The 17,459-nt window shown below is 40.3% G+C and overlaps 1 protein-coding gene across 5 annotated transcripts in view; it reads right to left on the reverse strand.

The window, feature by feature from the left end:
- LOC121718788 (NACHT, LRR and PYD domains-containing protein 3-like) overlaps window positions 1-17,459 on the reverse strand; it is a 1,510,793-nt gene that overhangs the window by 312,079 nt on the left and 1,181,255 nt on the right. Inside the window, exons 13-15 of one of the 5 annotated variants that reach the window (XM_042103944.1) lie at window positions 16,553-16,723; window positions 9,388-9,558; window positions 8,242-8,412 (exon numbers count right to left, since the gene is read on the reverse strand). The exons of the other annotated variants lie outside the window; for them this stretch is intronic. Of the exons in view, the coding sequence (XP_041959878.1) occupies window positions 8,242-8,412; window positions 9,388-9,558; window positions 16,553-16,723 (513 nt within the window). The remainder of the gene's footprint in view (window positions 1-8,241; window positions 8,413-9,387; window positions 9,559-16,552; window positions 16,724-17,459) is intronic. 5 annotated transcript variants of the gene reach the window in all.

Here is a 17,459-nt window from a genome sequence, read left to right on the forward strand (position 1 = left end):
TGAAGTAAAAAGCCCCAGCACTGTCTGTCCTTTACTTAGATAGAGTTAGTGAGCAACCTGAGTACTATCTCTGAATAACAAATGCACTTTCCAACAGTGAAACTACATTATTTAATGCATGATCAGGGACCACCAGCAACACAAGCAAGTCTTTCTGTTAATCTTGCAGCCTGGAATCTGAGAGGTGTTCAGATTCGGTAAACAGTCATGAATGTTTATGGTCAATATGCTTTCTCGGAACAGTTACACACAAACAGAAAACAGTTTCCTTAACATTTGGCTATGCCTACGAATTTGAATGCACCTCTAATTATTTGCACTATTGCATGTTGCATCAAAGAGATCAATATACTTCAGTGTAAAGCAGCTAATATAATACACATTTGAAAATAGGCCGGTACGCTCGGTATGAAGAAATAACTATGGTCTCCAAAAATAGAGACAATCAGCACGGTTCCATGCAGCAAATAAACGGTTTCAAATCAGTTTATTGGGAATAAACCGAATATGCGCGTGTCTTGTAAACACCTTATTCTGATTGAAATAAACCGAAAAAGGCCATATTCAGTTTATTAATAAACCAAAGCATATGCCTGTTTTAAACGGAATATTGGGTCATGAAAACACTTTAAACGGAATATGCTCCCAGAAGGAAGAGTGTTGTAGGCCTGCGCATGCTCAATTCCCACAGAATTAGGATAACATGAACCAATTGTCTCTCTGGCACTTTCCTAATCATGGCAAAACAACGCACACACTTTTGGATAGACGAGTAGACAAACTTATGTCTTGTAATCGTGCACGTCATAGAGTTCATCAACGGGAGAAAATGTCGTAATAGCGACGTTTTTAAAACGTTTTGTTAAAAACTTGATGAGGATGGCTATCGATGTACGCTTGAACAAGTGAAATATAGGTGGAAGACCCTGAAGCCGTTGTATTATGCAGCCAAAAGAGGGAATTCCACCAGTGGAGATTTACGTCAGGACGTTGGGAGCCTATTAGGCTGCATCACTGACTTATTTGGAATAATGTCGATTGCTATGTAATCAGCAATATGCTCAAAATGTGACATTCTACTTGCTTGTAAACAGGTTAAACGGAATATTGACATAAACGGAATTTGGGCAATAGACTGATTCAAAACGGTTTATTCCTGGCATGAAAACGTGCTGAATGTTTAAATGTGCAACAATGGGGGTTCTTTTTTAACATACTTCAGTATCTCCAGTTTACAGACAGGATCCTCCAGTCTAGCAGATAACAGCTTCAGTCCTGATTCTCCAGGATTATTGTAGCTGAGATCAAGCAGTTTTAAATGGGAGGGGTTTGAAGACAGAGCTGAAGCAAGAAAACCACAACCCTTCTCTGAGATGAGACAATCAGAGAGCCTGAGAGAGAGAGAGAGAGAGAGAGAGAGAGAGAGAGACTCTAGTAAATTAAATATGATGACTGTGATGTGAAGTGTGGAGGAGATATCTATTGAATTAGTACACACTCCTCCTTAGACACATTTGTTTTTACAGTTGTCAAAATGGAACTGAAAAAACTTCCTATCAGCACTATATCTATTCAGCACCTAAATGACATTGTTGGCCAGTGGACTTTAAGAATAGGCATTATTATTAATAGTTCTAAAAATGATAGAACATATCAATAGACTACAGAACTGCTCCAGTGCTCTAAATAAATGTGCAGGCACCATGTAAAACACACTGTACTTGGCCTCTGGCCTCGTGCCTAATTGCAAATAACAGCCATGGTGATATCTGCTACCGATGCCACTCTCACTCGTGCCATATTACTTTATTGTAACATAATGGGTCACGGACTAGACCAATCCAGAAACAGATTTTGAAACTCTAAGCATAAGCAATAAGGTTCAGCATGTTCAATGCTACTTTTTGGTTCTGCCCAATTGATGTTATATTGTCATGGTTTTTCTCCCTAATCAGGAAATCTAAGATGATAATAAAATGTATACCCACCTTAATGTGTGTATTTTGCAGTTAAAACTGGACAGTCCTTTTGAGAGAAGCTGAACTCCAGAATCCCCCAGGTCATTGTCACTCAAGTCCAGCTGTAGTAGGGAGTTTGCTGATTGTAGAACTGAAGCAACAATCTCACAGGATTTATCTGAGAGTTTACAGTCAGCAAATCTGCAACAACATTTGACAGAATTATGACAGAACTCAACATATCACTATGCAAGGTTACTTTGAATCAAATCGACTAAATGTAGTGAAATGCACAGAAAATGGTACCAGTGTAAACAGTTGACGCTGCATTTAGATTAGCTGATTATTGATTGATTCATGATTCATTTGTTGCCTGTAGTGAGGACTACAGAGTCCTTCTGCAGTAACAGTAACAGGACACATACTGTAGCCTACTTGTAAACAACACTAGAATTACAGGGATGCAATTCTATGTATCCTCATTTATGTAAATGTAAGTATGTTTAAATAAATAAACACAAAAAATAAATAAATAAATAAATAAATAAATAAATAAATCCAGACTACATCTTGATGTTTCTGGTTCTCTAGATTACATACTGAAGTGTTTCAACTTTGCGGTGAGGATCCTTCAGTGTAGAGGATAACAGCTTCTGTGCTGATCCTCCAGAATGTCTGTTCCACTAGGTCGCTAATCATGTGTAAAACAAACCGTAAGCTACAGTACCTTTTAGGCGACACACAAACACAACACACACTTAGCAGGGCCAGCAGCGGAGACTGGTCACTGGTGGGCAGGGAAGACGCGAGGCGACCGTTGCCCTGACAATCGCTGTGGAGTTGGGAAGGTTGGCTGCGCGTGCGATGAGCTTCCAGGCTAACGGTTTCCACTCGAGGCTTTTCCAACGTCCACCAAGTTGTAATGTTAACGTTAACTTAGTCTCACTATGGCAGACTCCCTCTTCTCTGTCCTTCCCGATCAACAGTACCAGTACCAGTAACAGTACCAACAGCTCCCAAGACGTTTGTACCGGAAAGTGTTAATACTCTCTTGCTGATCTAGTTAGCACTAGAGCTAGCACTTACCGCTTCAGTCACCAAATGACTAACGTTAACGTCTTCCCTCAAACTGCCACATCCAGCTACTACTGCTAACCTCCGCAATGTCGACTCAACAGACTCATACTGAAAATAATACGTGACTATCGACCTCAGTGACTGTACGACCTAACTTTACTACAGTAGACTGAACTGTTATGACAGCTTGTAGCCTTTTTAGTAACTTTTTCATCCCACTGTCAAAACCGTGTAGCTTCATTTCTTCTCTGTTTTCCAACTGTCCCGGTTGCTAGGCAGCGACTGCGAGTGCGATGTCACCCAAACCCCACGGGTTTCCCGTTTACCAACAAAACTAGATGCGCGCGCAGCCGTAGGGCAGAAGACGCTTGGTGGCCGTCCACAACGTTATAAACTTAACCTAAATAGTCGGCTGCTGTAAGCTACAATCAGATTTTTTTGTATACCCCTGTTGTCTCAATGATAATAACATCTCATTTCAGACTATATTTCAGAGTTTGCCGTTCATTTGCATTATTAATATAACCTCGTATTTTGTCATTTTTGGCAAAGACATGCATTCCTTTAGGGATATTGAACATATTGAACAATCTAACCATGGTGATTTCGAATTGGTGCAGTTTTCAGCACAAAAACTCATTTTATTCTTTTCATGGAGAGCATTGTTGCGCACGCATGTTTTTGTGACGTTGCATAGAAATCCATACATAAATAATATTTATCCCATTACTTAAAACATACATCAACTCAGTTACATAACACATGCACAGGCTATGATATGTTAAAAGTCTGCTAAGAGGGCATAGCCTTAGAGACTGATCTGCAGCACTTGTCAGCATAGCCTATAAAACTATGGCAGGCTGCACTGCATCCTGGGTTCAAATGCCTAAATAGCCTATTCTAAACTAACATGATGCACATTCCATTTCTGTGAATGAACATAATTTTTCTTTTCATGCACATCATGTGCATCGAGAAGTTCTCTGTTCATTGTTGCAGCGAGATTCCATTCTATAGAGCCCGCCGAAAAAAATCATCACACCTTAAAAGGGCTTCAATGAATTAACAGGGACACCATGTCACCATGCTGATTATATTGCTAATTATAACAACAGTGTGCGGGGACTGATATTGTACGCCTATCTTGCCAGTGGCAGGGGGGTTGCTGTCATCACCCCACATTTCATGAACTGAAATGAAAAGTTAGGGATTAGGGATTTCAATTAATAGTACCCACCAGGGTCGGAGTGGGGCCACTTTTCAGCCCGGGAGTTTCACGCCCAAGACCGGCCCACTTTTTTAGTGGTGGTGGAAATTAGATAAATAGAAGCAACATTTCAGCTCTTACTATCCTGTAGTTTTTATTAGTAGGCTACCAATATTCCACTATTCCACAAGGATAGGTTGATAATGTTGATAACAAAAACAGGAAGGAAGAAATAAAGCATTTGAAATGTATCCCAAAATTCCACTAAGAGGCATATTGAACTATTGTTTACATGTTTTTTTTTGCATGGGTCAGCTATCATGTTGTTGTTTGGTGATTTGCTCCTTTACTACACCCACTTCTGAGCAAACAGTTAGCAAACAACAATATAGGTTGATCATGTAGCTACTGCAGTCATATACAGTTCTTTCTTACATAAAATAACTTTAATTCATATGGTTAACACTATTATCCTTCCTACTTGTCCCTGTAGTCATAGCTAATTTCGGGCTGATCATTTTCAGCGGGGGACTGGCTGATCTGCTGCTCAGAGGTTTTTGTTTTTAGGCCTAGACTACTGCATACAGATCAAGCTTGACCCACTGTAAAATATCAAATGAGTCCTTTCAGTATACTAAGTCCTTCCTTAGTATTTTCAGTGTAATTGTACTACTAAGGTCTTTGGTCATTATAAGGGCCCTCTATTATGCTAGGCTATATCGTTTTCAAGACAACAGGCTACCCATATCTATTATGCTAGGCTATATCGTTTTCAAGACAACAGGCTACCCATATCTATTATGCTAGGCTATATCGTTTTCATATCGTTTTCAAGACAACAGGCTACCCATATCTGGGAAAATATGATGATCATGCATGCATATATATTATGTCAGCCTTTATGTCAAGTGAAAATACTTTGTGTCTCATGATTGTTGCATTCATGTCACCTGAAGCATGCTGGTAGAAATATCTATTCAAAAGCACAGTTGCTTGGACTGCTATTAGGCTACATTAGAATTTCAGCCCAAAGTTGGATACCATGTAGAAATTTGCTGCAATTTCAAAACTCAGGAACGGGAACGGCTACTGTACAATAGAATGCTTCATATTGTCGTGTTCGGTAAGGTCTGCTGTTTATTCTGATAGCCTATATGATTTACCATGCGTTGAGTTTGTGAGATACTGTATACCACCGACAGTAATGGGTGGAGAAGGACGAAGTGCTGTGAATGCAAATATGATGAAATGTCATGTATGCCCAACGTTAATTTTCACGTGAACCGTTTTTCACAGCACCTAGCCGCTAATATCACTGGAAAGCTCCAGTTCCGCTCTTTTGTTTGACATCTTGATTTATGTGAGATAAGTACTCCGAGAGCTATTCAGCAGAGAATAATAGATGTGAATTCGGACGCATATATTATGACCGCCGCGCAGCAAAGCTTTTTTCGTTTTGATCTGTAGCCCCCCCCCCCCGCTGGACTGGACCCCCCGAAAGGAGGGTAGGGCAGACAGTTTTCTGTGAATATCTCGAGAACCGTAGGGTTTAGGAGGACCATTTTTTTTGTATGTTGATCTCAAAGGGCCATGTCAACCCATTCCATAACCACTAATTTTCATGTATAGCGCCACCTAGTTAACTCATTGAATGCCAGGCTGTTTTCGGGAGCTTTGTCCTAGAGTGCCAGCAATCTAGACCATTGTTGATGATTTTTGTACAGCCACAGCATATTCTGTGTTATAGCTATGAACACATACAATAGCTTGATTAAAAGGTGAGGCTTTAAGCTCTCGGTGGGTGCAAACCGTGTATTTCTACGCGCCTCTGTTCCTGAGAAATCCCAAGCTAAACAGTGGCTAGTTTTCATCAAAATCGCTGTTTTTTTTCTAGAAATGGAGATATAACGTCTTTCATGAAATATGAAGTGTTGCCTGTTACTTACTTGTGTAAACGTTCCGGGAAGTGATCAGCGAGACCTGGCGAGACTGCCACCTAGTGATAGACCCACGAAAATGGCCTGGTTTTGACCTGACGTGCATGCGTCATTGATTCGACCCAAAGCGGCAACCGAGTTATGATAAAATGTCCAGATAAAATGTCCAGATTGTGCGTTTTCATGAGTTTCACGATCGTCATATATTTCATTTCAATTCATCACAGAGTTCCCAAAATCACATATAAGGTGTGTTAGAGTGTCTAGTTTCGTAATAAAAAAAAAAAGCTAAAAACGTAATATTACGTTTATGGCACTCAACGCATTGGCACTCAATGAGTTAAACACAAAAAAGTAAAAATGAGGTGTTGTAATCGCCGGTATCTGTGACCAAACATAGTCAAAACTGCACAAAATTGGAAGTGTAGGATCATTATGACACCCTCTGAATGCATAGCAAGTTTCGTGGAATTCCGTTCATGGGGAGCCACATAATAAATTAATTTATGTTACTATACACCAACTGGCCTGTAGGTGGCCAGAGACAGTTTTCTGTGAATATCTCGAAAACCGTAGGGCCATTACCACTTATTTCATGTATAGCGCCCCCTAGTTAAAAATTAAAAAGCAAAACATTAGGTGTTTTCATCACAAAATCTCTGGCTGACATGGTCAAAACTGCACGAAATTGAAAGTGTAGGATCATTATTACACCCTCCGAATGCATGCCAAGTTTCGTGGACTTTCGTTCATGGGGGGGCCTTACAATAAAATAATTTATGTGTACATTTAGTGACCGTACACCAACAAGGATTCCCGGGACACTGAAAGACTGGGGTGCACGAAACTTGGTGGGCATGTAACCCCACATGGATAGCATGGAACCATTGTTTTTCGTTTTGATCTGTAGCCCCCCCGCTGGACTGGACCCCCCGAAAGGAGGGTAGGGCCTAGGATGACTTTTTTGCGTATGTTTGCCTCCAGGGGTCATGTAAACCCATTCCATATGCACACATGTGCATAAACAGATACACACGCACACACATACATTCAGAGTAATCCTATGTATGACACATACTCACACAGTAGACATATATACGCATGCATGCACATGCACACACACAGGCACATAAACAGGCAAACACACAAGCACATGCACACCCACACACCCATAAACATAAACACGCACACATGCACACAATTCAAGAATTTCTCAGAATTATGAACAGGCAAGATGGGGGTGGGGTTGTATAAAATGTATATTACATGTGAAATCTATGAACTAATCATGTTTTGGTACTTGTTGTCTAGCAGATACCAGTGAGAATTGAGTGTGCATAATGCAATTCAATGAGACGGTTAGAATCATATATGCCTTTCAGCGTGACTTATTTTTGTGGAAAACATGTGCTTGACTGGGCGGCGGTCATATTTTGTACCGCTCTGCGGTACACCTAGTTACTATATATTTTTAGAGGGCTTTTGATCATCTTAGGGTGGCTTCAGCTCCCCCAAAATAGGTCTAACGACGTCCTTGTGTGAAATGATGGTTAGGTGGTGGGGAAAGCTGTCTGTGGTGGAGTTCTCACTCTTGAAAACCTGGGAAAGTCTGATGTAACGTAAATTCTTTGTGACTTTGGCATATAGGGCCTAATGAGACATATCTCATATACAATATCATACAATACAATATCATACATTGTGTCAGCCTTTTCTGCTTGTCATTTTACTTATGACATCGCTGACATCGGAACCCTATAAAAAGTCATTATTTAATTGGTCAGGAACTCTATTGCATACGAAATTTCACATCAAACGAGACAGTTTCGAATGTTTTTTTTTTTATTATTGCATTTTTTTTTTTCATTTTCATTTCGTCCTCAGTGAGTACAGACTAATTAGAATAACTGTGTTTATTAACCTGCTTAATTTTGTGTGAATTTCATCCGAAAAATTGGACTTGGTGTAGACAGTCCTTAAGACACATAAAACACCAACCAAACCATAATGTGCCACACTAGTCCTAATAATAATCCTTTACAAAGACATGTCTAACACCAACCTTAATGTCTGCAGTTTGCGGTTAGGACTAGACAGTCCCTTAGAGAGAAGCTGAACTCCAGAATCCCCCAGGTCATTGTGACTTAGGTCCAGCTCTGTCAGGGAGTTTGGTGACTGTAGAACAGCAGCCACAATTCCACAGGACTTCTCTGAGAGTTTGCATTCAGCAAGTCTGCATAACAACAAAAAATAAAGACAAAGTATTGCAGAGATGGATAAATCTAAGGGATACAATGTGCCCCGATAAATCAACACAATCAAGTGATCACATACATTCACAGTAAACATACGTATAACACATACACACACAGTAGACATATGTATGCATGCATGCACATGCACACACACAGGCACACCCACAAGGACATGCACGCACGCACACGCACACACACACACACACACACACACAAACAAACACGAACATGCACACAATTCAAGAATTTCTCAGAATTATGAGCAGGCAAGATGGAGGTGGGGTTGTATAAAATGTATTTTACATGTGAAATCTATGAACTAATCATGTTTTCATACTTGTTGTCTAGCAGATACCAGTGAGAATTGAGTGTGCATAATGCAATTCAGTGAGACGGTTAGAATCATATATGCCTTTCACCTTTTGTTTTTAGCCAGCGGCCAGACCAGTAGATACCCTGACTTTGCTGAATTACTGAAGCTAAGCAGGCTTAGTAAGTACTTGGATAAGAAACCTCCTTGCAAGAGTAGGTTCCTGCTGGAAGTGGTGTTGGTGGCTGGCCAGTAGGTGGCACTCTTCCCTGTGGCCAAAAGCCACCAAACAAATATCAATCCCAATGTCAATAGACTACAGAACTGCTCCAGTGCTCTAAATAAATGTGCAGGCACCATGTAAAACACACTGTACTTGGCCTCTGGCCTCGTGCCTAATTGCAAATAACAGCCATGGTGATATCTGCTACCGATGCCACTCTCACTCGTGCCATATTACTTTATTGTAACATAATGGGTCACGGACTAGACCAATCCAGAAACAGATTTTGAAACTCTAAGCATAAGCAATAAGGTTCAGCATGTTCAATGCTACTTTTTGGTGCTGACCAATTGATGTTATATTGTCATGGTTTTTCTCCCTAATCAGGAAATCTAAGATGATAATAAAATGTATACCCACCTTAATGTGTGTATTTTGCAGTTAAAACTGGACAGTCCTTTTGAGAGAAGCTGAACTCCAGAATCCCCCAGGTCATTGTCACTCAAGTCCAGCTGTAGTAGGGAGTTTGCTGATTGTAGAACTGAAGCAACAATCTCACAGGATTTATCTGAGAGTTTACAGTCAGCAAATCTGCAACAACATTTGACAGAATTATGACAGAACTCAACATATCACTATGCAAGGTTACTTTGAATCAAATCGACTAAATGTAGTGAAATGCACAGAAAATGGTACCAGTGTAAACAGTTGACGCTGCATTTAGATTAGCTGATTATTGATTGATTCATGATTCATTTGTTGCCTGTAGTGAGGACTACAGAGTCCTTCTGCAGTAACAGTAACAGGACACATACTGTAGCCTACTTGTAAACAACACTAGAATTACAGGGATGCAATTCTATGTATCCTCATTTATGTAAATGTAAGTATGTTTAAATAAATAAACACAAAAAATAAATAAATAAATAAATAAATCCAGACTACATCTTGATGTTTCTGGTTCTCTAGATTACATACTGAAGTGTTTCAACTTTGCGGTGAGGATCCTTCAGTGTAGAGGATAACAGCTTCTGTGCTGATCCTCCAGAATGTCTGTTCCACTAGGTCGCTAATCATGTGTAAAACAAACCGTAAGCTACAGTACCTTTTAGGCGACACACAAACACAACACACACTTAGCAGGGCCAGCAGCGGAGACTGGTCACTGGTGGGCAGGGAAGACGCGAGGCGACCGTTGCCCTGACAATCGCTGTTGAGTTGGGAAGGTTGGCTGCGCATGCGATGAGCTTCCAGGCTAACGGTTTCCACTCGAGGCTTTTCCAACGTCCACCAAGTTGTAATGTTAACGTTAACTTAGTCTCACTATGGCAGACTCCCTCTTCTCTGTCCTTCCCGATCAACAGTAAACAGCTCCCAAGACGTTTGTACCGGAATGTGTTAATACTCTCTTGCTGATCTAGTTAGCACTAGAGCTAGCACTTACCGCTTCAGTCACCAAATGACTAACGTTAACGTCTTCCCTCAAACAACTGCCACATCCAGCTACTACTAACCTCCGCAATGTCGACTCAACAGACTCATACTGAAAATAATACGTGACTATCGACCTCAGTGACTGTACGACCTAACTTTACTACAGTAGACTGAACTGTTATGACAGCTTGTAGCCTTTTTAGTAACTTTTTCATCCCACTGTCAAAACCGTGTAGCTTCATGTCTTCTCTGTTTTCCAACTGTCCCGGTTGCTAGGCAGCGACTGCGAGTGCGACGTCACCCAAACCCCACGGGTTTCCCGTTTACCAACAAAACTAGATGCGCGCGCAGCCGTGGGGCAGAAGACGCTTGGTGGCCGTCCACAACGTTATAAACTTAACCTAAATAGTCGGCTGCTGTAAGCTACAATCAGATTTTTTTGTATACCCCTGTTGTCTCAATGATAATAACATCTCATTTCAGACTATATTTCAGAGTTTGCCGTTCATTTGCATTATTAATATAACCTCGTATTTTGTCATTTTCATGTCACGAAGACATGCATTCCTTTAGGGATATTGAACATATTGAACAATCTAACCATCGTGATTTCGAATTGGTGCAGTTTTCAGCACAAAAACTCATTTTATTATTTTCATGGAGAGCATTGTTGCGCACGCATGTTTTTGTGACTTTGCATAGAAATCCATACATAAATAATATTTATCCCATTACTTAAAACATACATCAACTCAGTTACATAACACATGCACAGGCTATGATATGTTAAAAGTCTGCTAAGAGGGCATAGCCTTAGAGACTGATCTGCAGCACTTGTCAGCATAGCCTATAAAACTATGGCAGGCTGCACTGCATCCTGGGTTCAAATGCCTAAATAGCCTATTCTAAACTAACATGATGCACATTCCATTTCTGTGAAAGAACATAATTTTTCTTTTCATGCACATCATGTGCATCGAGAAGTTCTCTGTTCATTGTTGCAGCGAGATTCCATTCTATAGAGCCCGCCGGAAAAAATCATCACACCTTAAAAGGGCTTCAATGAATTAACAGGGACACCATGTCACCATGCTGATTATATTGCTAATTATAACAACAGTGTGCGGGGACTGATATTGTACGCCTATCTTGCCAGTGGCAGGGGGGTTGCTGTCATCACCCCACATTTCATGAACTGAAATGAAAAGTTAGGGATTAGGGATTTCAATTAATAGTACCCACCAGGGTCGGAGTGGGGCCACTTTTCAGCCTGGGAGTTTCACGCCCAAGACCGGCCCACTTTTTTAGTGGTGGTAGAAATTAGATAAATAAAGCAACATATTAGCTCTTACTATCCTGTAGTTTTTATTAGTAGGCTACCAATATTCCACTATTCCACAAGGATAGGTTGATAATGTTCATAACAAAAACAGGAAGGAAGAAATAAAGCATTTGAAATGTATCCCAAAATTCCACTAAGAGGCATATTGAACTATTGTTTACATGTTTTTTTTGCATGGGTCAGCTATCATGTTGTTGTTTGGTGATTTGCTCCTTTACTACACCCACTTCTGAGCAAACAAGGCATATAGGTTGATCATGCAGCCTACTGCTGTCATAGCCTACTGTTCTTTCTTACATAAAATAACTTTAATTCATATGGTTAACTCTATTATTCTTTCTACTTGTCCCTGTAGTCATAGCTAATTTTGGGCTTATCATTTTCAGCGGGGGACTGGCTGATCTGCTGCTCAGAGGTTTTTGTTTTTAGGCCTAGACTACTGCATACAGATCAAGCTTGACCCACTGTAAAATATCAAATGAGTCCTTTCAGTATACTAAGTCCTTCCTTAGTATTTTCAGTGTAATTGTACTACTAAGGTCTTTGGTCATTGTAAGGGCCCTCTATTATGCTAGGCTATATCGTTTTCAAGACAACAGGCTACCCATATCTATTATGCTAGGCTATATCGTTTTCAAGACAACAGGCTACCCATATCTATTATGCTAGGCTATATCGTTTTCAAGACAACAGGCTACCCATATCTGGGAAAATATGATGATCATGCATGCATATATATTATGTCAGCCTTTATGTCAAGTGAAAATACTTTGTGTCTCATGATTGTTGCATTCATGTCACCTGAAGCATGCTGGTAGAAATATCTATTCAAAAGCACAGTTGCTTGGACTGCTATTAGGCTACATTAGAATTTCAGCCCAAAGTTGGATACCATGTAGAAATTTGCGGCAATTTCAAAACTCAGGAACGGGAACGGCTTCATATTGTCGTGTTCGGTAAGGTCTGCTGTTTATTCTGATAGCCTATATGATTTACCATGCGTTGAGTTTGTGAGATACTGTATACCACCGACAGTAATGGGTGGAGAAGGACGAAGTGCTGTGTGCTGTGAATGCAAATATGATGAAATGTCATGTATGCCCAACGTTAATTTTCACGTGAACCATTTTTCACAGCACCTAGCCGCTAATATCACTGGAAAGCTCCGGTTCCGCTCTTTTGTTTGACATCTTGATTTATGTGAGATAAGTACTCCGAGAGCTATTCAGCAGAGAATAATGTTTGTGAATTCGGACGCATATATTATGACCGCCGCGCAGCGAAGCTTTTTTCGTTTTGATCTGTAGCCCCCCCCCGCTGGACTGGACCCCCGAAAGAGGGTAGGGCAGACACAGTTTTCTGTGAATATCTCGAGAACCGTAGGGTTTAGGAGGACCATTTTTTTTTGTATGTTGATCTCAAAGGGCCATGTCAACCCATTCCATAACCACTAATTTTCATGTATAGCGCCACCTAGTTAACTCATTGAATGCCAAGCTGTTTTCGGGAGCTTTGTCCTAGAGTGCCAGCAATCTAGACCATTGTTGATGATTTTTGTACAGCCACAGCATCTTCTGTGTTATAGCTATGAACACATACAATAGCTTGATTAAAAGGTGAGGCTTTAAGCTCTCGGTGGGTGCAAACCGTGTATTTCTACACGCCTCTGTTCCTGAGAAATAAACAGTGGATTGTTTTCATCAAAATCGCTGTTTTTTTTTTCTAGAAATGGAGATATAACGTCTTTCATGAAATATGAAGTGTTGCCTGTTACTTACTTGTGTAAACGTTCCGGGAAGTGATCAGCGAGACCTGGCGAGACTGCCACCTAGTGATAGACCCACGAAAATGGCCTGGTTTTGACCTGACGTGCATGCGTCACTGATTCGACCCAAAGCGGCAACCGAGTTATGATAAAATGTCCAGATAAAATGTCCAGATTGTGAATTTTCATGAGTTTCACGATCTTCATATATTTCATTTCCATTTATCACAGAGTTCCCAAAATCACATATAAGGTGTGTTAGAGTGTCTAGTTTCGTAATTTAAAAAAAAAAGCTAAAAACATAATATTACGTTTTTGGCACTCAATGGGTTAAACACAAAAAAGTAAAAATGAGGTGTTGTAATCGCCGGTATCTGTGACCAAACATAGTCAAAACTGCACAAAATTGGAAGTGTAGGATCATTATGACACCCTCTGAATGCACGCCAAGTTTCGTGGAATTCCGTTCATGGGGAGCCACACAATAAATTAATTTATGTTACTATACACCAACTGGCCTGTAGGTGGCCGGAGACAGTTTTCTGTGAATATCTCGAAAACCGTAGGGCCATTACCACTTATTTCATGTATAGCGCCCCCTAGTTAAAAATTAAAAAGCAAAACATTAGGTGTTTTCATCACAATATCTCTGGCTGACATGGTCAAAACTGCATGAAATTGTAAGTGTAGGATCATTATGACACCCTCCGAATGCATGCCAAGTTTCGTGGACTTTCGTTCATGGGGGGCCTTACAATAAAATAATTTATGTGTACATTTAGTGACCGTACACCAACAAGGATTCCCGGGACACTGAAAGACTGGGGTACACGAAACTTGGTGGGCATGTAACCCCACATGGATAGCATGGAACCATCGTTTTTCGTTTTGATCTGTAGCCCCCCCGCTGGACTGGACCCCCCGAAAGGAGGGTAGGGCCTAGGATGACTTTTTTGCGTATGTTTGCCTCCAGGGGTCATGTAAACCCATTCCATATGCACACATGTGCATAAACAGATACACACGCACACACATACATTCAGAGTAATCCTATGTATGACACATACTCACACAGTAGACATATATACGCATGCATGCACATGCACACACACAGGCACATAAACAGGCAAACACACAAGCACATGCACATGCACGCACACACACCCACCCACACACCCATAAACATAAACATGTACACGCACACATGCACACAATTCAAGAATTTCTCAGAATTATGAACAGGCAAGATGGGGGTGGGGTTGTATAAAATGTATTTTACATGTGAAATCTATGAACTAATCATGTTTTGGTACTTGTTGTCTAGCAGATACCAGTGAGAATTGAGTGTGCATAATGCAATTCAGTGAGACGGTTAGAATCATATATGCCTTTCAGCGTGACTTATTTTTGTGGAAAACATGTGCTTGACTGGGCGGCGGTCATATTTTGTACCGCTCTGCGGTACACCTAGTTACTATATATTTTTAAGGTGCTTTTGATCATCTTAGGGTGGCTTCAGCTCCCCCAAAATAGGTCTAACGACGTCCTTGTGTGAAATGATGGTTAGGTGGTGGGGAAAGCTGTCTGTGGTGGAGTTCTCACTCTTGAAAACCTGGGAAAGTCTGATGTAACGTAAATTCTTTGTGACTTTGGCATATAGGCCTAATGAGACATATCTCATATACAATATCATACAATATAATATCATACATTGTGTCAGCCTTTTCTGCTTGTCATTCTACTTATGACATCGCTGACATCGGAACCCTATAAAAATCCGTTATTTAATTGGTCAGGAACTCTATTGCATACGAAATTTCACATCAAACGAGACAGTTTCGAATGTTTTTTTTTTTATTATTGCATTTTTTTTTTCCATTTTCATTTTGTCCTCAGTGAGTACAGACTAATTAGAATAACTGTGTTTATTAACCTGCTTAATTTTGTGTGAATTTCATCCAAAAAATTGGACTTGGTGTGGACAGTCCTTAACCCTTTAGCCGCCAGGGTTTAAAAAATATAAATTGGATTTTTACATCAAAATTTCAAAAGGCCATGGCTTGCAAATGGTCAGAGATAAAATCCTACTGTAAATGTGAAAATCATTGAGTATGACCAGAAGTTTATGAAGGGGGTAAATTTACTCATCTAATTTGCATATTATGACGTCACTGGATGGCAACCACCGTGAATTATGCACATTTCAGTAAATACTAGATGTTGAACATATTTGAGCAGTTTTACTTTCTTTTTTTGTGATTTCACCGACATAACAAATGAACAGGAACACAGTCACATGTAAACCAACAATAGTAAACTATTACTATAATCACAAACCCTATGCTACTATACAATAAAGTAGCCTGGTCAAATCAGTTCCATATCGCGGGTGACTTTGATGTTTTTTAGAGCCCTATTTTTACAACCCCCGCTGTCTATACCACATCCATTACGGACACTATCATCACTGGCACCTCCAGCTATGTTGGGCAGAGGGTCGAAATAAGCATAGTATGCTTAGTGAACACTGTCGAAAAAGACGCACCTCCATTCACAGACGCTCCGTGACTATCAGTCAATAGATGATCGATCATATTCTCCAAAAGGCAGATATTCTCCTTCAGAATCAGAATAGGTGAATAATAGACCCAAGACATCATCACACGTGAATTCTTTTTCCAACATTTGGTGTATTTCTGCTTCAATTTGTGCAAAACTAAGGCCCGCATCGCTTCCGCGTTAAGGAGGAAATGCACGTCTTCTTCGTGTGTTTCTCGCGTGTTTTCGCGAGCTTCCTGAAAACTTTGAAAAAAAAGGTTGAGCTTGAATCAAAGTTCTGGGTGTCTGCCATCTAGTGGTCAAGAGTACAAATGAGATTCTACACTGTACTCGCGTCTATCGTCTGTTTTATTCAGTAATGACGCTTGTCGCAATATTGCGACATGGGCGGTTAGAGGGTTAAGACACATAAAACACCAACCAAACCATAATGTGCCACACTAGTCCTAATAATAACCCTTTACAAAGACATGTCTAACACCAACCTTAATGTCTGCAGTTTGCAGTTAGGACTAGACAGTCCCTTAGAGAGAAGCTGAACTCCAGAATCCCCCAGGTCATTGTGACTTAGGTCCAGCTCTGTCAGGGAGTTTGGTGACTGTAGAACAGCAGCCACAATTCCACAGGACTTCTCTGAGAGTTTGCATTCAGCAAGTCTGCATAACAACAAAAAATAAAAGACAAAGTATTGCAGAGATGGATAAATCTAAGGGATACAATGTGCCCCGATAAATCAACACAATCAAGTGATCTTTCGCAGATCATTCTCATGCCAAATCACACACATACATAAACACACACACACACACATACACACACACATACACATGCAGTGAGACCCGACAAGACTTCCAATGTACATGTACTTGTACCTGGGCAAAATGGTAAAGATGAACAGAACTGAAGTGTTTACACACATAATGTTGTAAGAGGACAATTGTAAGATGGAATTTTCCACTTCATAACATTGAAATACATTAAGTGTACACCATCTTGCATTTTTAAAACAGTAAAGATACTTGTTTTTAATTAAACAAAGTGTTATAAAATGGGTATTACACATCAATACAGCTTAAAAGAAAGGAGTCACTCACTAAGACCTATTCACAAACAATCCTAAGCCGCTTTGTGTGGCATTTCACGTCACGTTGCGATTTTACTCTCAATCACGAGGGGATAATTGTGCATTGTACAGTACGCCTAAAAACTTTTACCTAGGAGTTTTCTCTTAAAAGTTATTCACAAAGGCTTTCAGACTTACTCGTACTAAGGAAAAGTCTTAACTCTAGCTCTGTTGCTATGGTTGACATCATTACTCATGCACGAGCTTGATTGAAGTGACCATCTTGATTGGCTGATGATTATAACGTGGGAATGATGGTAAGAACCTCC

This window comes from Alosa sapidissima, chromosome 9 (assembly GCF_018492685.1).
Source record: "Alosa sapidissima isolate fAloSap1 chromosome 9, fAloSap1.pri, whole genome shotgun sequence".
NCBI classification, from domain to species: domain Eukaryota; kingdom Metazoa; phylum Chordata; class Actinopteri; order Clupeiformes; family Clupeidae; genus Alosa; species Alosa sapidissima.